The sequence below is a fragment of the Podarcis bocagei genome (genome assembly GCF_964188305.1).
Source record: "Podarcis bocagei genome assembly, chromosome: 4".
NCBI classification, from domain to species: domain Eukaryota; kingdom Metazoa; phylum Chordata; class Lepidosauria; order Squamata; family Lacertidae; genus Podarcis; species Podarcis bocagei.
In genome coordinates, this window is record NC_138128.1 from 48983294 (window position 1) to 49005090 (window position 21797).

At 43.4% G+C, this 21797-nt stretch overlaps 1 protein-coding gene across 1 annotated transcript in view; it reads right to left on the reverse strand.

Moving 5' to 3' along the window:
* Window positions 1–19507: 19507 nt before the first annotated feature.
* SORCS1 (sortilin related VPS10 domain containing receptor 1) overlaps window positions 19508–21797 on the reverse strand; it is a 496054-nt gene continuing 493764 nt past the window's right edge. The window contains exon 27 of the mRNA XM_081192000.1: window positions 19508–19647. Coding sequence (XP_081048126.1) covers window positions 19523–19647 — 125 coding nt within the window. The 3' untranslated portion in view covers window positions 19508–19522. The remainder of the gene's footprint in view (window positions 19648–21797) is intronic.

Genomic DNA, 21797 nt, shown 5'->3' on the forward strand with positions numbered 1-21797 from the left:
AAATACCTCTTGTTATTTTTGCATTGATTTCTTAGTGCTCTGAACTTACACGCTTTCATAAGTGAACCCTATGAACAGCTATATCATGACAATTTACAAATTTAAATCAAAAGAAAAACTTAAAGGTCAACTGATCAATTAAGAAAATCAGAAAAAGGACAGAAATCTAAATTATTATTGCATGATTCAGCAATTATGTGCTGCTTTTGCACTGATATATTTAATGAAGCATGCAATAATAATTTATTTTTTCTGATTTGTCCATTTTTCTTCATTGACTTACTGTGCCTGACCTAAGAAGTGCTCTTTGACCATTGCTAGCAATGTTTCTTCTCAAATATTAGATTACATTACATTCCCTTCCCAGTGAAAATACCCAGCCAGGCTTTCTGAGAACTAGTTTTTATTCTTTTTTTAATTTGTGAGATGAACTGCTGCTAGTTTTTGTCATATTCTGAATTTTTGTTTTATCACTGAATATTTTATGATGTTTGCTTCTTTTTGTAAATTGCTTCAAGGACACTTGTCAGCAAAATGTAAACAGAGGCCAATGAAATGTTTCATATCAAAGATCATTTTCCAAATCTTTAAAATATTCAAAAGAGAACATTATGAAATAAATAGTCCTATGATTACAGGTATAAAGAAAACTAGCTATACTGCATCATGTGTACCAGATGATGGCTGTGAATTCACTGAAAAGATTGACTTAATTTTGCTTTTTCAAAGATGTACAAAATCTGGCTAAAAGGATAAGAGAGAAAGTGGGAGAGGGAGACAGCATGACGAGAAATTATATTGCAATTTCCCCACAATTGCATATATTAAGGTAATCAAGAAAGTTACTTCTAAAGCTAGGAGTATCAGATCCATGTTTTGCAGTCCTGAGATCCTGTCTAGGAGCTAATGGCACTTTCTCTTCATAACATAGGTGAGCCTGGTTATTTCTGCCAGGTCCCAGCACTTTTACCTATTGTTCTCAACAGTATTATTCATTCTACGGCTTTCTACAGCTATATAATGCATTCTTCAGAAATCATTTTGGAAAGATAGCGGTTTGATTAGGGCGATGCATTTGAAATGGCAAAGGTCCCTCTACCTCATCTAAAAGAAAGGGACAGAGTTGACAGATGTGCATGACGATAATGGGAAAAAGCAGCGCTCTTACAAGGCCTTTCTAAACCTCTGGTATATACCTCCCTCCCTTGCTCTCTTTTGGTATAAACGAGAGAGTAGATACAAATAAGTAAATATAGAAATAAATTTGCCCTTGACTGACAAACTTAGTTTCCAATTAGTTCTTTGCTTATTATCCTCTTCCTTGAACTTGCAACATTGTTGGTGCTTGCAAAATATAAAGGATAAATTCTGCAGCCTACAATTTAAGATCTCCTTCTCAAACAGCCTTTCCCAACCAGACTGCCTCCTGATGTTGTTGTACTGCAGTTCCCATCAGCCCCAGCCAGTGCTCAGGGATGATAGAAGTGGCAGCCCAAAACATTTGGAAGGCACCAGGTTGTAGAGTCACAGAACCAGCTGCTAAGGAAAGCAGGACTGGTTGTCCAAAAGTATTTTGGACATCCCAGAAAGGTTGTGATTTCTGTGGAGAATCTAAGCCCAAAGCAAAACAGAACCTTGCAGGTCCCATCTCTCAGTGGTGGAGACCTTTCACCATTGAATTCCATCCAAAGTTTTCGAAAAGGACTCATGCATATCAGAACAGATTAATACCAACTCTTTGCATTCTGGGAAGTGGGGGGGGGGGAATGTGGAAGCCACCCAGTTTTGTTTCTGGTCGGGAAAGAGTGTTACACTGGAACTGAGACCTCACCACGACCTTATAGATACATTTGGTGCCAGGGAAAATAAGAATATTGAAAGAAATAATGTCTCTTAAGATACATTAATGAGTCCTGGGAGGAAAGCAAGCAAGTAAGCTTTCTGGCTGGTTCTGCTTTCATATGTGCAATGTTTAATCCATGGTTTATTTATGTTAAGTGACATAAAAAGAATTATTTCTCTTCTCACAACAGAGATTTGGGAAAATGTTTCATGAATGGTTAAATGTCCTCTACCTAGCCTGCAGTTGTGCAGGAACTTATAGCACTTAAACTTCATGCTTGTTGCATATGTAACTGTATATTCTTACTGTGTGCTCTCTCCCACTTGCCTGGGAAATATTTCTCACTCTGTCTCTCTTTTAATAGTCTTGGCTACAGGGCATAAATATAAGGTAATCACTATGCAGTACATGTTGACAAGATAACTTCCTAGTAAATTGCCACAGAGGAGGTGGTAGTGGCTATTTACATATTTAAAGGGCAGGTACATGGCAATATCTTTCTCCTAGATTGTGTCTGATACAACATCGTAATTACTTTGAGACCATAAACTCCTCAGGGGCATTTGCCTGTTGTGTGTTTACTTGCTATAGAGTAAAGGGAAAAGGGATGCTACATTAAAAGAAAAGAAAATAACAATTTCGCAGAATAAACTTTCCGTTCCAGACTGCCCCCAACTTTATCCCAACTGCCAATTAAAATTTAGGCATGAAATGTTATTGGAAGCTACAGAAGGGCATTGTTTCCAAAAGTCATGGGATTATTTTTATTTTGTTGGCTTGTTACGGTCCTCTAAATATTGAAGGAAGATTTTTGTAGAATGTTTCTAAATTGAGCGCCATGATAATGTAAGTGAAAGCAACAAAATAATGACTACCATGATAAAATGGTAATGGATAGATGAAAACACAGTCTTCCCAGGTTTGTGTTATTTATTGGCTGAGTAATTGTACAGTTGTTACTGGCAGGGTCAGTCCACAATATTTTGCTGCCAGAAGCAGAATATCAAGTGACACTTCTTCCCCAGCTCCCCCAGTCTTCTCTCATATATCGCCATTGCCGTGACAGAACACACCATTAAAGTAATTTGTTATGCACCTGATAGCATTCTTTCAGATTCCACACTTGAAATTGTTCCTGGGAGGACACCCCAGAGGACAGGATCACACTTCAAAACGACCTTGACAGATTAGAGAACTGGGCAAAAACAAACAAGATGAATTTTAACAGGGAGAAATGTAAAGTATTGCACTTGGGCAAAAAAAATGAGAGGCACAAATACAAGATGGGTCACACCTGGCTTGAGAGCAGTACATGTGAAAAGGATCTAGGAGTCTTGGTTGACCACAAACTTGACATGAGCCAGTAGTGTGACGCGGCAGCTAAAAAAGCCAATGCAATTCTGGGCTGAATCAATAGGAGTATAGCATCTAGATCAAGGGAAGTAATAGTGCCACTGTATTCTGCTCTGGTCAGACCTCACCTGGAGTACTGTGTCCAGTTCTGGGCACCACAGTTCAAGAAGGACACTGACAAACTGGAACGTGTCCAGAGGAGGGCAACCAAAATGGTCAAAGGCCTGGAAACGATGCCTTATGAGGAACGGCTAAGGGAGCTGGGCATGTTTAGCCTGGAGAAGAGGAGGTTAAGGGGTGATATGATAGCCATGTTCATATATATAAAAGGATGTCACATAGAGGAGGGAGAAAGGTTGTTTTCTGCTGCTCCAGAGAAGCGGACACGGAGCAATGGATCCAAACTACAAGAAAGAAGATTCCACCTAAACATTAGGAAGAACTTCCTGACAGTAAGAGCTGTTTGACAGTGGAATTTGCTGCCAAGGAGTGTGGTGGAGTCTCCTTCTTTGGAGGTCTTTAAGCAGAAGCTTGACAACCATATGTCAGGAGTGCTCTGATGGTGTTTCCTGCTTGGCAGGGGGTTGGACTCGATGGCCCTTGTGGTCTCTTTCAACTCTATGATTCTATGATTCTATGATTCTATGATTCAAATGCATGTTACTGCATTAATTCTCAAGGCAGTCCAACAGTTCCTAGAATGAAAGAATGGGACAAACCCTATACAGTACTAGTCTTCTCCAACTCAGTGCCCTCCAGCTGTTTTAGACTACAACTACCATTAGCCCCAACCAGCATGGCCAGTGATCAGAGATGATAGGAGCTGAAGTCCAAAACACCTGGAGGGCCCCAGGCTGTTCTACATGTATACAGCTCTATACATGCAGGGATCTTTGTGACCAGTAGACATGACAGTGTGGCCAGTGGGAGCTTTCATGATATACCATGATGTATGTGTGAATGGCTCATTTGAACACCGATTATTTCTTCAACTGTATATATGCTCCTATCCAGAGTTTGGTTTTATTGGGCTAAAGATCAGTGGAGTCTGTGGTGTCTTTAGGCTATATGATTTTAGTTACACATATATACAATGTGAGGATAGAATGGAAGGGCTCATAACATTAACACCCCATTAGGTTCCCAGGAAGATTTCCAAGCCATAGCTTGGGTTCCTGAGTAAGACAAATCGCTGCATCTCCAGCTTCTGGCAGAAGCCAAAGCATAGCCCCCATGGCCTAGGATGGTGTGGCATACAGCCAAGTGATGAAGGTGTAGAAATGCCTACCAGGTTGCTGCAGAAGACCTTTTCTTGGTCATCACTATGGCAAATGGCTCACTCAGTGTGGGGTGGAGGACAGGCACTCACAGCAAAAAAATTGTGGGTGCCCAGACCCGCAGGGTTCCCGAGAGATGGCACCAGTGTTGCAGCACCCTCTTACATATACATAATTTGGTCATTTCTTCACATGGTATAATCATTTGACTGGAATTTTAAAGCTAGACTATAACAGACCATGGAGATCTGTTATTGGATCTCTGGTCTCTTTAAATTCAAGCAAGCATGAGCCACCTAGAAGGCTTCATACATTCAGAAAGGGCTACTGTGCCGGCAAATTTTATCCAATTACGGTATGTCAAAAAGTAAAAGCAAGTTCAGATTCGGATCCAAGGAAAAACAGATCATGCCTTACAGTCCAACTAAAATTGTCCCACTTGCTGAAGCAGTTTCCTAAGCATTTCCTGCCTTTGGTGAACATCCTTAAAAAAGTATTATGATGGCACCATGATGTTTTTCAAGACAGAGTGAGATTGTGTGTGTGCGTGCTCAATATGTGTCCAGTGTAATAGCCTATGACTAAGGCACAGTTTTAATAAACCCAGCAATGCATTTGCTTTTCCATAACACAACAGATTGAGTTCATGACTTCTGGGCAATTCACGAAAAGACTTAGAAACAGATGAATTTGGGAAAATCTCCATCTCAGAAAATAGATACACAGTTAATAAAAACAAAAGGCCAAGTATCTTGTAATATAAGGAGGTAACAGGATGCATGACATTGGATGCAAACACTGTTATTAAAGCACGAGGAATATTTTGAACAGCACCCTTTAGAATAATGATTTTTGGTGAAATGTAGCAGATGGGATAAGATAAACTAAGAAGCATGTAACTGCATAATGTAAAGGGCATTTGGGTCTTTTTTTTTGCAATAAGAGAGAAAATCTCTTCATATCCAGTCATTTCCAAGAGACTGGTCCATATAGCACATATTATATAGCTGTACAAAGATAAAGCTGAGTGTGTCTTAGCAAAGATGCAAAGGGAATAATCCCAGATACCTCAACTGAGTAGTATGAACAGTAAAAGCAGCTGTGACAACTACATCTCCCCCACCCTTAAACCAAGGTGAGTCAGACCTCAGGTTCATCGTACTTCCATGTCATAAATATGTAGTGAGTCCTGCACATTGTGGACTTGATCTTATGTGGACAGAGTATCGCCACAGAATTGGAATGTAAGGGAGGTGGGAGCAAGCTGCATCATAATGGAGGTGCCGCTCCTGCCAGGATAATGCTACTGAACTCTTTACGAGGGCTGTACTTTCATTTATGAATTTATACAGATGCATAGATGGTGACATACTTTCATCTCTTTTCAGTCTACTGTTAACTTAAATATATTTTAGAAGTTTTTAATTACTTGTTTTTAGCTGTGCTTTTTGATAATTGTTATAGAAACGTAAAAGTGTAGAATTGGAAAGGAGCCCGAGGGTCATCTGGTCTAAGCGTCTGCAATGCAGGATTCTCACCTAAAGCATCCATAACAGATGGCCATGTAAACCACTTGGAAGTGCTATTATAATCAAGTGGTTTATATAAATTGGGGGGAAATGCAACCGCTTCCTTCCTTAGTTTGCTTATAACTTGGAGCCTTCAAAATGATCTTCAACTCTGCCAGTGAGGTGCACATAGCTTCATGCACGTTAAACTTTTCTAAGCTTTTCTGGCTAGGCACAGTTTTTAAGAAGCATAAGAAAATAATGGATATTGAAAAACAATTACTTTGGGGGACAGATGATCTGTCTAAAATGAAGCCTTCAATAGTGGAGGATGATAGTTTTAAAAGGGCACCTGGATGAACTGCAGGCCATTATATGCTATTCCAATAGGCGAAGAAAGTAGACTAGGCAAATTTTAGATGCTTCACTGTAGCAGAAGAAGGAAGTCAATTGATTCATTTCCATCTTCACAGTATAGAAAGGGCAGATCATTCAGGAAAGACAAGTATGATTTCCCATTGAAGGGCTCACGTTTGGCAGCTTAAGAAGCCAAGCAGAAAAGATTTTGCTCTTTCCCTGAATTACGGCAGCAATATTGGCCAACATCATAAACTGGATTTAGCACCTCAGTCAGGAATAGAGTTCTGGTTTGCATTGATACTAAGTATTTGTGTCAGAGGCTTTCTTTAATATCCATTCACATGCAAGGCATGAGCTTTTTTCCACAATATACCGTATTTTTCGGACTATTGGACGCACCGGTCCATAGGACGCACCTAGATTTGGGGGGGGGGGAAATAAAGGGAAAAAAATTTATCCCCCCCCCGCCAGGCGCGGGGCTGGGGCGGGGAAGCCCGAGCTTCCCCCTCCCCCAGAACGGGACTCAGAGCCATGCCGAAGCTGCGCGCAGCTTTGGCATCGCTCTGGGAGCTTGCGGGGCTGGGGGAGGAGGAAGCCTTCCGCCAGCCTCCAAACCAAGTCGGGGGACAGCGGGAATGGCGCGCTGCGCCTCTCCCGCTGTCCCCCGAGTTTGCGGGGCTGGCGACGGGGAGGAGCAGGCTTCTCCCCCCGCCAGCCTTCTAACCAAGTTGGGGGACAGCGGGAAGGGCGCGCTGCGCCTCTCCCGCTGTCCCCCGAGCTTGTGGGGCTGGCGGTGGGGCTCTCCTGAAGCCTGGAGGTTGTGGGGCTGGTGGGGGGGAGAAGCAGGCTTGCTTCTCCCACCCCCAGCCTCCAGATCAGGTCGTGGAATAGCGGGATGGCGGCGCTTCGCCATCCCGCTATTCCCCGACCTGATCTGGAGGTTGTGGGGATGGTGGGGGGGAGAAGCAGGCTTGCTTCTCCCACCCCCAGCCTCCAGATCAGGTCGTGGAATAGCGGGATGGCGGAGCGCTGCCATCCCGCGATTCCCCGACCTGATCTGGAGGTTGTGGGGATGGTGGGGGGGAGAAGCAGGCTTGCTTCTCCCACCCCCAGCCTCCAGATCAGGTCGTGGAATAGCGGGATGGCGGAGCGCTGCCATCCCGCGATTCCCCGACCTGATCTGGAGGTTGTGGGGATGGTGGGGGGGGGGGGAGAAGCAGGCTTGCTTCTCCCACCCCCAGCCTCCAGATCAGGTCGTGGAATAGCGGGATGGCGGCGCTCCGCCATCCCGCTATTCCCCGACCTGATCTGGAGGTTGTGGGGATGGTGGGGGGGGGGAGAAGCAGGCTTGCTTCTCCCACCCCCAGCCTCCAGATCAGGTCGTGGAATAGCGGGATGGCGGAGCGCTGCCATCCCGCGATTCCCCGACCTGATCTGGAGGTTGTGGGGATGGTGGGGGGGAGAAGCAGGCTTGCTTCTCCCACCCCCAGCCTCCAGATCAGGTCGTGGAATAGCGGGATGGCGGAGCGCTGCCATCCCGTGATTCCCCGACCTGATCTGGAGGTTGTGGGGATGGTGGGGGGGAGAAGCAGGCTTGCTTCTCCCACCCCCAGCCTCCAGATCAGGTCGTGGAATAGCGGGATGGCAGAGCGCTGCCATCCCGCGATTCCCCGACCTGATCTGGAGGTTGTGGGGATGGTGGGGGGGAGAAGCAGGCTTGCTTCTCCCACCCCCAGCCTCCAGATCAGGTCGTGGAATTGCGGGATGGCGGAGCGCTGCCATCCCGCGATTCCCCGACCTGATCTGGAGGTTGTGGGGATGGTGGGGGGGGGGGAGAAGCAGGCTTGCTTCTCCCACCCCCAGCCTCCAGATCAGGTCGTGGAATAGCGGGATGGCGGAGCGCTGCCATCCCGCGATTCCCCGACCTGATCTGGAGGTTGTGGGGATGGTGGGGGGGAGAAGCAGGCTTGCTTCTCCCCCCGCCAGCCTCCAGATCAGGTCGGGGAATAGCGGGGTGGCGGCTCTGCACCTCCCCGCTGTCCCCAGCTTTTGGGTGCAGGCTGCTGCCCGCAAGCCTTGCGAGCCCGCGGGACATCCCGCCGGGCTTGCAAGACTTGGGATAGCTTCCTGAAGCCTGGAGAGCGAGAGGGGTCGGTGCGCACGGACCCCTCTCGCTCTCCAGGCTTCAGCAAAAGCCTGCATTCGCACCATAGGACGCACACACATTTCCCCTTCATTTTTGGAGGGGAAAAAGTGCGTCCTATAGTGCGAAAAATACGGTAATTTCTTTGGTCATCTTTGGTCATCTTTATATGTATGTTCTCATGGCCATCATTGAAAGAAATATTACTAGGAAAAATAGCTCATTCTGGAAGGTTGAATGATAAACAGAAGAAAATGTCAGCTTTTCTAGCTATGATGTGAGCATAAGGGAAAAGGATCTTTTAACTGGCTGCTAGTAACATGGCCCCCAGTTTCTCAACCTATCCTAATATGTCAATGTAACAATTATAGAAAATTTAAAAATAGGCATGGGAAGAATTCCCCTTTTTCCCAGCTGGATTATACCATAGGCCTAATGGATCTGCAGCCTTCCTTCCCTGTTCAGTTAACACAGGTCTTAAAAGACCTACATTGGCTCCCAGTACGTTTCCGAGCACAATTCAAAGTGTTGGTGCTGACCTTTAAAGCCCTAAACAGCCTCGGCCCAGTATGCCTGAAGGAACGTCTCCACCCCCATCATTCTGCCTGGACACGGAGGTCCAGCACTGAGGGCTTTCTGGCGGTTCCCTCACTGCGAGAAGTAAAGCTACAGGGAACCAGGCAGAGGGCCTTCTCAGTAGTGGCGGTAGTTTAGAAGACATCTGAAGGCTGTTCAGGGAAGTTTTTAATGTGTGACATTTTAATGTATTTTTAATCTTTGTTGGAAGCTGCCCAGAGTGGCTGGGGAAACCAGCCACCAAATAAATTATTATTGTTGTTGTTGTTGTTGTTATATCATCATCATTATGTCCAACCTCCTGCAATGCAGGAAGTACACCCCCTCTTTCCAGAGCTTAGAAGAATGCATGGCCAAGAAACAAAGTCTGCTTTTCTCCCCCTCCACCCCAATCAAGTTGGATCACAATAAAGGGATGGCTGGACAAACCTCCCCACGCTGTGAGGGTCCTTTTGAGCACTCACCAGGTCAGCTAATATAGGCCCCCTCACCTGCCCGCACTCTGTGCTACCTGTGACAACAACAGACTCATCAAATTATTCTCCAGTCCCATCAGATATCTTTTATGGAGTAGGCAGAAAAGAAGGTGCACTCACAGTCAATTAGATAAAGACCCAAAAGGTTTCTACACAGCCCTAAAAGGCGACTGGAGATTCCCGTAACATATAAAGAGATGGGTGGCTAGTTGGTAAAGAAACTGAACTTATCAGACATTTATCAGACATTTCCCCACCACACCTCTGCCACACACATACAAGGTCATCTACTACCAACTGCTGTGTGGCAAAGATTCCAGGAGAGAGAGGCAGGTGAAGTGCCTTGTAAACTGCCTTGTCATATTCCGAAAGACAGAAGATAAATAATTGAAAATAAATAAATAAATAATTCTGGAGTGGTGAACTAGATTTGGATGCTAGGCCAGATCATTATCTCCAACCACTGGGGACAAATTTGGCAGGCGGGTGGGGGTGCCCACCTGGCAACCACCAGCTGTCACAATGCCCACATGGTGCCTTTCTAAGCATTCCACAATCAGCTAGTTGTCAAGTCTCTCAGAGCCCATTACTAAGTGCTCTGCAAGATCCCATTTCAGAATCCTTGTGGAGGCTATGCAAGGCCTGACCATCCCATGTTCCTTAGTTCTTGACAAGCATTTTGCACAAGGCTTGGCAGGTTTCCCCTATCAACTGGTGGGCAGTGCCAGCAGATGCTTGCTGGCAAAGCCAGTCCATTACCTGCCCAACACCTGAGGTGATACGTCACATCAGTTATAGGGCATGTGGACACGACTGGTCTGAAATGGTTTGCAAGATGAAGGTCCCCCTCCCTTATAAAACAAATTTACATGGGCATGTCGCTCCTATGAAAGTACTAAAACTCACATTCCTCATTCTGGTGGAAAATGGAGAAAATCAGCACCCACATTAGTGCAGTGTTGGAGCTAAATTCTAACAAAATTATTTCACTTGCTGCATTACTTGTAGTTCTGCGTTTCATGTTAAACAGCTAGTTTTTCTTATTAATTACAGTGGTACCTTGGGTTAAGAATTTAATTTGTTCTGGAGGTCCGTTCTTAACCTGAAACTGTTCTTAACCTGAGGTACCACTTTAGCTAATGGGGCCTCCTGCTGCTGCCACGCCGCCGCTGCGCGATTTCTGTTCTCATCCTGAAGCAAAGTTCTGAACCCGAGGTACTATTTCTGGGTTGGCAGAGTCTGTAACCTTAAGCGTCTGTAACCCAAGGTACCACTGTACTAACACTGAACACATCCATTGTCCCTTAAGGATGAACCAGAAAGGCTGGGGGCAGGCAAGGTTAATATCTCCTTTTTGGCTCAAATTTAAGTGTAGTTCAGAGAGGCAGCACTGAACTGACTACTTCATATTGTGGAAGCAACATATATTTACAGAAAATGAAATCCTGATTGCAGCATTATTTGAATCATGTCGAAGTGTTCCACATGAACCAGGAGAGCCTCTCTTGATTTACTCTGCACTGTTACTGCACATTATTTATTTTTCCCTGTGCTAATGGCATGTCATCAGTCATCAGAGCTGTAATCAGATTTTGCAGAAGGCCATGGGCATCATTTTCAATCATTTACCATGTGCCAACTTGCCTTGCTTTCCTTCTCAATTGCCAAGAATATTGCTAAAGGACATCATTTACCCCACCATTCTCTGTTGATGTTGTTTTTGTTTTAACCAATTTATAATTGCTACCCTTCTGTTCTTCTAGCAGTGCTTTACATGATCTGGGCTACCTAACTATTGCAAGATTTGTTTATGCGTAGAGGAAACACAAGCCTTTCCTGATAGTATTAAGGTAATCTTAAATACTTATGAGTTTTCTGTGAGTTGGAAAGTACTGTGTGCAAAGCCATTCTGCTGAAGTGAAAACAAATAATAAAATCTGTATTTGCTTCCATAATAACACAGGCAGCTGACTTACCCTGAGTCAGACTGCTGGTCCATCTAGCTCCTTATTCTCTAAACTGACTAACAGTTGTCCTTCAGACCTCCAGACAGGGGGGCATTTTCAGCCCTACCTTGGGACGCTGGGATTGAACCTGGGACCTCCGGTATGCAAAACAGATATACTACCACTGAACTACAGCTCTTCCCTGAAGCTACTTGCTTGACCCTCAAATGTAACACTAACCCTGTTATATTCTGTCCACTTTCCTCTTTACTAGTTGAGTTATTGTTATTTCTTTTGTAAAATGTATATATTGCTTGGCTGTAGAAGGGGGGGGGGACTCAAAACGGTTTACAAAAATGATGAAGCAATAAATTATCCATACAAATGGTCTAAAGAGGTAGAACTGTTGACTGGGTGATCAGTCAAGAGAAACCATGGCACTGTGTCTCTGGGTGTTGAATTTATATCAAAAAGTCATTCCCTGTAGATCTTACTGCAAACCTTTTCAACAGTGCTTAGATACGGGTACAAGACAGCAGCTAACCAACACACAAACACACACTACAGATTTACAATAGATACAGTTGCTGTACAATTATATTCAGTGCATGCTATAATATAATATAAATTTAGATGAATCATTATTGTCCCAGAGGCTCTTTTAGTATGTGTGGGGATGAACGAGCATTGTGCCATTGCAGGTGGAAGTGCAGATATTCTGCTGGCATGCGTGGAATACTGAACATACACTTCCGAGTGTTTTAATAAAAAAATTCCTTCCAGTAGCACCTTAAAGACCAACTAAGTTAGTTCTTGGTATGAGCTTTCGTGTGCATGCACACTTCTTCAGATATTCCAAGTGTTTTGTTACTCAAATGTGTAGTAATGTATGAGCTACTGCTATAAATGTGATCAAGGGAAATATGTCAAAATGGACTTGGCTTCCAACAGAGGAGCATGCTGAGCTCCATTCATAGCAAATCAGATGACAAATCATGCTCTTACTATTATTCATAGAATTCTCCATTCCATCTAGCCAATAAATACATAGTTTAGATTGCCATGTTTCTCTTTAGTGCTGTGGTGTCCTCACTCATAACCCAACATGTTAAAATCATTCTGCCATGAAATAGCTAGTCTATAAACCACCATGTCTGTCTTATTTATTTATTTATTTATTTATTTATTTATTTATTTATTTATTTATTAACTGCATTTGTATCCCACCTTTCCCCCAAGGGAAGCTTGGCCACTATGAAAACAAGATGCTGGACTAGATGGGCTAGTCTTACTTTCTAAGCTCAATGTTGAGTACATAGTTATAGCCCTTTAATTTAATCCTCATGGCAACCCTGAGCTGTACATTACACTGAAAGATACTGACGGGCCACAGATCACCCAGTGATTTCATAGCTGCATGGGAATTTAAACCCAAACTCTAGTCTGCCTGACTCTAGTCTGGCACATTAATGACTTTGCTAACTGGCTATGATATAGATCGTTCTTTAGTTTTGAAGATAATGGGATGGACATGCAGATATAATTTCACAGGAGGGGTAGAATCAATCTAAATATTGGAGGCAAGCAAATAAGATGTGGAGTGAAAGCAGCGTGTCATGAACAGAAACAATGGGAAGAAAGTGGGTTATAGGCAGAAAGCTACAAATACTACTCAGATAGGTGTTTGCAGGCTTTAGGCTTACAAGATCCACTTAGAAACCCGAGACTCACCGAGTAGGACCAGGTGCAGAAGCCATAACACTTAGAATCAAATAATTATGAGCCCATGGATCTGTTTTGAGTACCAGTACTGAACAGACTTCACACTTCTTCCATACAAAAGTCCACTCCTGGTTCTGCCCTCAAGCTTTCCTCATGTTAGGAATGTAATTTAGAGCAGAGGGAAGTGATTTCGTTTGTTGCCAATGTTAAATAGTCAGGAACCAGAAATCCTTGCTGATCTTCTAAACATCATCCAGATATCACCTGGTAGATCTCAGTCTACCTTCTCTTCATGCCTGATGTATACTGTATACTGTATAAACATTTAGCCAAAGCTGCCTGAATGTTGACAAGATTTTCTTTCTATATATAATCACAGCATTTGCAAGCAGTCTTGATGAATGCAATGAGAAAAGTTAACAGGAAGGAAGAACACCACAATTTCCCATGATTGTGTCAGCACTTCTTCTATTTACCACGATCATGAAAATTGCTGTACACAAAATGACATCATGCTTCTCTGTGTGGATGAGAGCCTGGGAAAGATTGGAACAAACATTTCAACCTATCAGAAAGTATTTTGTGAATTAGAGTGCTAGACAGGTATCTGCTCCTAACTCTAAAATAAAATGGTTGGTCACATGACTTTTTCAGGGTGGGCAAATGTAACAAAGCCTATTGTGTGCAACCTGGCAGGCATAATCTGCTCTGGCTCCTGTGCCTGTTAATTTAATCCATTTTGGTAAAAAGTGGGAGGTGTTCTAACTCTCCATTATAATACATGGGGAAAGATAGAGCTTCCTTTTCTACAGAGTGGCTTGGCACCCCAAAAACAGATCAAAGTGAGGAGAGCACAAAGTGATTCAGAATCAGGTCAGATCTTTGAAAAAACACAGATGCCTATCCCAGGAAATTCTTAGGGACCTTGCACCCCCCCTCCCTTGTAAAGTAATAATTTCAAGGTTCTGTGGAGAAGCTGCTGGGATCAGCATTACATTTCATGTTCCAGGTTGTGACTGCAGCCACAATACAGTAGTCCTAGCCACAAAAGTCCTGATCTTCCCTCATCACAATCTTTCTATGCTCTGCAAGGATTGCTTTGAGCTGCAACAATAGAATTCATTACTTGGTCTCAATTTCTGGGAACATCATTCATTTCCCCCTTGTTACTCGCTCTTCAGTCACAAGAGCTAAAGGAAGGTGCCTTGATCTCAAAAAAAGGACAATGGTGTAATACGTTTCCCATCAGCAGCAGGAAGAAAGGTTGCAACCTGCTTTGTGCTGAATTCAATTAGGCATCGAAGAGAAAGAAAGAGAGAGAGGGAGTCAGTATCTGTATTAACTCATAGAAATACTGCAGCCTTTCAAGTTTCAGTGGAGCCTATCTCTGCCTGAGAGGATCTTTAACTAATCATGAACCTGATATAATCAAGTATCTTCCTCTAAGTGGTGGGAGATCTGTTCCCCTTTAATATGCTGCGTGGGACCTTAAAATACTTCATGGGGGTTAGTGGAAATCTCTGAAAGATTCCATCTGAGAAATAATTTGTGACTTCGTATAATTTTCTCCATGTGCCAGCATGGAATCCACACTACTTTGTACTCTGCAGGAGGCTGTCCCTCTTGTTTATTGACATGCAAAAGAGCTCTCTGAAGCCAAGGAACTCTTCTTCAGGCTTATTTAGGCATGAAATTAAGGGAAGCTAAGCTAAACTCTCTATGTGTATAGTAAATAGGCAAAGATCTGAAGGCTAACATATAGTGCTGAGGTTTAAACCATGCTTCTGAATGTAAACGTTCTTAGCACTGGTAATATTTGAGATTTTTTTATTTTAAAAAAACCCTTCCTGGCCACAGCATACTGATGGAGATCAGGATCTTAAGTTAAACTGAAATTGACCGATTAGACTTCTCTGGTGTCCAGGTATGAGGTTATACAGCAAAGGCAAGAGAATGTGGAAGTCAGGTGAAACACTGGGTTTCGAATTTCTTCCATGATTTTACTTGAAAACAAGTGCAAGGTCATATTAGTCATAGGTATACATTTGCCTTTAAGTATACCTTTGCAGTATCACCGAATATCAGGCAAGAAGGTGACTATTTAGAACTCCAAGGGAGATGTCAAGCTGGAATGACATGTGCAATATTAAAATCCATCTGGACAGTCTTGTGGATCTGTGGTATTCTGCACGGTCAGATTTATATTAGTCAAGATTTTTAATGGAGTGTCACATGCATCATAGGGACGCGGGTGGCACTGTGGTCTAAACCACTGAGCCTAGGGCTTGCCAATCTGAAGGTCAGCGGTTCAAATCCCCATGACGGGGTAAGCTCCCATTGCTCGGTCCCTGCTCCTGCCAACCTACTGTAGCAGTTCGAAAGCACAAAGTGCAAGTAGATAAATAGGTGCCGCTCTGGTGGGAAGGTAAACGGTATTTCCATGCACTGCTCTGGTTTGCCAGAAGCGGCTTTGTCATGCTGGCCACATGACCCAGCAGCTGTATGCTGGCTCCCTCGGCCAGTAAAGCAAGATGAGCTCCCCAACCCCAGAGTTGACCGCGACTGGACCTAATGGTCAGGGGTCCCTTTATCTTTACCACATGCATCAGAATGGTAAAACACTGCAAACATGGGCAAGGAAACATTTCCACTCCTGTAACACAGCTTTGTACATGCAAAAAGAAAAAGAAGAGAGGTAACTGAAGGATGCCTAGGGATATTAGATTTGGTTTGAAAGTATTGGGATTCTAGACATAAAAGTTTAACTCTAAAGCACTGCTGGTGGAAAGAAGATAGGAAAATAGCCACTAGCACTGTTCTGCAACTGTTTAGACAAGTGTTCTCACAGAACTGTGATTGATAGCTTCTAGACAGTTCTCATTCATTCTTTAGATATACCATTCCCTTTTCTTGCATAACAATCAAATGCCAGGCGAGAAACAGCTTTTCAGAAGGTGCCTTCACATCCCTATTCCATCTATCAGTATAGTTTCCATGATGAAACAAGACAGATTTCTGTTAAAGATAGAAATAACTGTTCAAGTCTGATTCAGCTTCATATATGAATAGAAAGAAGAATGTGCATTTAGATTTGGATGAATCTTGAATCTTGGGGTGCCTCACATGTCTTTTTTTTTGGCTTGTCAGATGTGAATAGAGATGGGAAGGCCTGGGGAAAAACCCGGAAAATTGAAAAGAAAAAGAAGAAATAGGTATGTGTGCCCCCCCCAATTTTCCATTTCCCCAGGCCTTACCCTCTCTAGATGTGAAGCAGTATATCTACAAGGTAGCACAATTCAAATCAGGTACCTGCAATGGTTTGTGGGACCTCCATGATCCAGACCTTACCCTCCCCAAAAAAACCCCACTCTGCAGGCAAGGGTCTACTGAAACTTATAGTAATAATTCTGAGCTTACCATAATGCTATAAATGAAGGTGCAATGAACTGGAAAAGATGGAGGCTAGGATATGAAGGGAGAGGTCCATTGTGACTGGAAAGTCAAGCTTGTAATAAGAGGGAATGACTGTTCTCCAGTCCCAGTGATGCATTAGCTTTGTAATACAGTAGTGAAATGGGTGAGGGTGGGTGAATGGGTGAGGGTGAGGGGTGAGAGAGTTCCCTTGTGGTATGGCTGCCAGTTGGAGATACAATACTCAGACTCTTGGCATGATTACTGCCACATACGTTATTCCAAAAATCATGACAATGCCCAAACATAGATCAGGTTACAAGGTTCACAGGTCAGCAGTTATAGCGGAGCTCTAAGGTTCCTGACTAGACAGAATCTAACAAGTTGTCCCAGTGCTTGATATGCCCCTTGAGGTCCGTTTTTTAAAGTCGGCCAGGCCTACTCACACCATTGCACCCATTGCCACATCCTTGACGATGGAGCTAAAGTTGCCAGTGTCACATCCAGCCCCAGAAACCTCCCTAGAAGAACTGCCCTCAACACTTGGGACAGAAAATGGTGCTGAGGCAGGACCTTCACTGAACAACCCACTCATACCCTCCAATATTTCGAGAGGGTAAATAGGGACATACACCCCAGCACCATCCTCCCCCCCCTCCCGGTTGCCCATCCACCTGCTTGCACAACGCCTACACCTGCTCACTCACCACCACTGGTAAGAACTGCTCAACAATGGAAAGAGCAGCCAGTAATATTTTTTTTTAAGGAACTTTAAAGTTTATTTTACAGTGGGAAGTAATAAAATGGATTCATTTCTCACACAAAATAGTTTTCTCTGATTACAAAGTATACTTGTCAATCACAGAGGATCGTGAGCTCCCAGAGACATCTTGGCAGGGCTGGTTAAAAGGAGAGGAGGAATGAAACTGGACTGTGGAATTGAATCATAGAATTGCAGAGTTGGAAGGGTCTCCAAGGGTCATCTAGTCCAACCCCCTGCAATGCAGGAATCTCAGCTAAAGCATCCATGACAGATGACCATCCAACTTCTGCTTAAAAACCTCCAAAGAAGGGTTTGATGATTAGCCGATGGAGTTAATCCTTTATGAAAAACTTTCCAAGACTTTAGCTTGCAGCCTTTTTGCTTCAGTCTATTTACAAAAGGGGAAGGCGGACTTCCTGTTTGAAACCTCCCCGTTTCGGTACCAAATAAACTTTAAAGTTCCTAACACAAAGCCCTACATCTATTCAGCTGCCATATGTCAGGCTTGTTACCCAGGAACTCCTCTGTCATGTCTACAAGTTTCAGAGCTCTCCCATCATTTGTTCCCTGACCATTTTAACCAGAACTATCAAGGATTGAACATGGGACCTTCTGCATGCAAAGCATGTGCCACTGAGCTATGGTATCTCTCCATCAGTTTAAACACAGTTCTGTAGAGGTGGCAGATATCAAGACTGCCATCTGCTCTTGTGAATGAACAATGCTGGCACTTTCTGTGTTTCTAATATACCAGATTGTACCCATCAGTCAAAATCAAAAGGGCAAATATTTGCAAGAAAAAATATATAATTCAACGGCTTAAAAGTGCTGCTTGCTCATTTTTGGCAGCCTCCTTCCATCTGTTCCAATGGCGCAACACTTTGCAGAATTTTGAGACGCAAGATATGCCAGCTAATGAGTGTGAACTGGAGGTGGTTCCTTACTAAAGGAAAATGCCATATTAAGCTGGTGGCATGTATATTTTCCTTGAGTGATATAAATTTATAGTTGTAATCCAATAAGCAACTGTGTGAAAGTAACTTATATATGTGACTTTAACACCTTATTTTTTTCTACAAGAACTCTTCTTCTGAGGATATACCCCAAGATGGTTACCACTTTTCAAAAAAAACAAGTGAATGTCTTCTCACTTGTACCACATGGAGTCATATAATGTATTGAAGAGGGAAAAAATCACCATATGAGCATGACCTCAACAAATTTGTAAGTAAAAAATGTTTATTGAAGTGATTTTAACACATCTGAAATGAATGTCTGGAAATATATCAACCACTGAAATGACTTCACACTTTGATTTTTAATATTTTATATTACACATTCAGATTGTTAATTTCTTAATGCTGATCATTTTCTTGTTAGAACTGAAAAAATAAAAGTTAAAAGAGGAAAGAACCTGAAGACTTATATATAGGAGCCAACAGCAGCTGGAAAATAAACATCTACTCAGAAGTAATTGCTACTGAGTTCAGTGGGCCTTAATCCCAGGTAAGTATGTACAGAGGATTGAAGTCATAGGTCACTTCCAGACTTCCACTGTCTTGTGCATGGGATATAGTTGCATACTGGCAAATTCAGGTTGTGCAGTTGAAGTGGATTTGGTGCTCTTGCATCACAAACCTGCTTCCAAAATCAGACTTTTGTGGCAAAGAAAAGTGATGGGGAAACACTCCTGAAAGTTTGGAACAGCAATTGCTTGATGCGACATCATATAGCAACCCTTTAAATACATCCAAATATTTGTTCAATAAACAGAGGGTGTCATATAACCTCCCTGTAAACTTGGTGGAAACAAATCAAGATGAATGCTCAATTAATAAGACATCTGGAATTGCCCAGACTGTAAGTTTTCCTTCTTCTCTCCCAAGTCCATTTTAATGTGTTTTTAAATAGGTATAGCACCAGGTCATTTTATTGTATCATTTTTATAATATTTTGAGCAGAAATGCATGGGCTGCTATGTAATAAAATAATTAATATCTGCAGCAGCTTTCAGAATGTTAATTGTCTTTGTCTCAAGAATGAAATTTGAGCACTAAGTCAAGGCTGGCAATGAAGGACACAAAAGCCTTATGCAATGTTGGCAGCTTCTTGACTCACCATTCAAGGTTTCTGATCCCAAGTATTTATTTGTTCCATGCATTGTATACGTATCTCACATTTCTCCTACACAACTCAAGGATCCCAGCCAGGTGCTGACCCCACATAGACTTCAGCAAGGTTGTTGCATTTTGTGTCTTCAGACGGTTTCCTACATGTGCCAGATACAAAAAAAAAATAACTTTGTTGACATGACATTGAGCAAATTCTTTAGTTGCCATTGAAATGTAACCACCTGTGAAATGAAACACAGCCATTGCTGAAGCATAGGAACATAATGGGTAGAAAGAAACATAGTACTAAGGACATTGTTCCATCATTGCAAACATTTCTGCTTTATTGATCTCCCCACTCCTCCCTCCAACATACTGTCCTCCCAACCCTCCAGAGTAGATTTAGGGACAACATAGGAGTGTGGGGGGGGGAGCCCCATTGCACTGGTAGGAGTCCTTGCACTGGCCTCTGCTAGAAGAACAGGTTAGCTGAATCCATCCGAACATATGAAGTTGCCATATATTGCCAGACATTTTCTCAAACTAGCAGGAACTGTCCATGGTCATTGCATAGCTGTCCATAGTTTACAGAGCTGTCCATGGTCCACCCCCACCCCCACCCAGCCTGTGCTGTGTTCCTTTTAAGCACAAAAGCCAGAGACTGGCTCTAGGATGGACCTTCTGCATGCTAAGCATGTATGTGACCACTGAGCTATGGACCTCTCTTCTAGAAGCAGGTGGTCACTCCTCATTAGCTCATGAGGGAAAGGACTTTTGATGCCTAATAGCCTTGATGGCTATGCTCTACCTACACAGTTGGAGGCAGCAATGCTTCTGAATGCCAGTTGCTGGAAACCACAGGAGGGCTAGGTGCTGTTGCACTCATGTCATGCTCCCTGGTTTCCCACAGGTTTCTGGTTGGCCACTGGAAGAACAGGATACTGGACTAGATGGGGCAATGGCCTGATCCACAGGACTAGTCTTACGTTATTATGTACAGAATAAAAATTATTATTGCCGCCTATTCAGTGCCATGGGAAGCAGAATTCAGTTTTCCAAATGGATGTTTTTAATTCACTGGGTCCCCCAGTTGAACAAAAGTCAGTTTATAAAGAGAAGGAATGGTATTTTTTTCTGCTTCTGTGATATTTCAGAGGTTAACACTCTAATTTCTGTAAAAACAAGCTTTGTACCGTTTCCTAGGCAGTGTCAGCAAAAGGTTCACCCCAATACTTTGAAGTCTTTTAACTGGAAAGGACCAGTGAAAAGAATTAATAGTCTTCTAGAAATTGTCATCTTCAAGTTGATCCTCCAACCTTTCAGCCCTTTCCCATGAGTTTCACTTTTGCCTCTTGGGAGACTTGGTAGATGAAGAATCTTCAGGTTCCACCTCCTCTTTGTTACAACAAGGGTCTAATTGCCACGAAAAGGCATCCACTATGATCCTCTCTTCTCTGTGGGGATGACCTCTCCTTGTTCCTATTCCATCAGCAAGGAAGTAATTCCAAACACTGGCAGATTCAATGACGACTGGCCAGCTCACTCTGCTACATCCCAGAATCTTACCTCTGGCAGTAAAGGAGACAAGAGCCTAGCACCCTGTCAACAGACTCTGTGTAAAAAGAAGAAGGGTTTAATCAAAATGACACTAGCATTTTCCCTTAGCATAGCCCTTTCTTCATTGCAAGGCAATCAGTTTTGACTTGGTGTGTGGCAACCATCCACAGGCTTCAGTGTACAAGAAGCAGGCAAATGCTGGAATGGTGCCACACAGCATGCACTGCAGTGACTTTAAGGGTCTTTACTGAATCTAAACCATGGGTAGGCAGACTAAGACCTGGGGGCCAGATCTGGCCCAATCGCATTCTAAATCTAGCCCGCAGATGGGCCGGGAATCAGCATGTTTTTACATGAGTAGAATGTTTGATTTTATTTAAAATGCATCTCTGGGTTATTTGTGGGGCATAGGAATTCGTTCAAATTTTACTTCTTCTTCAAAATATAGTCCCCTCCCCCAAGATCTGAGGGACAGTGGACCGGCCCCCAGCTCAAAAAGTTTGCTGATCTAAACTGAAGCCTGCCTAATTATTTCCCTGGCTCCAAGAGTATGATGCCCTTGGCTGGTATAACTCTGGGGGAGTTCCTCGCACCTCTTAATTGGGGCTAACCCTGCCATTAGGGAGAGTGAGGCAGCTGCCTCAGGAGGCAGATGTTGGTGGGCAAAGAGCACTGGAGTGTGGAACTGTGTGTGAGAGACATATGGGTTGCACTGTGTCCTCTAAGCTACCCTGCTGCCCTCAGCTGCAGT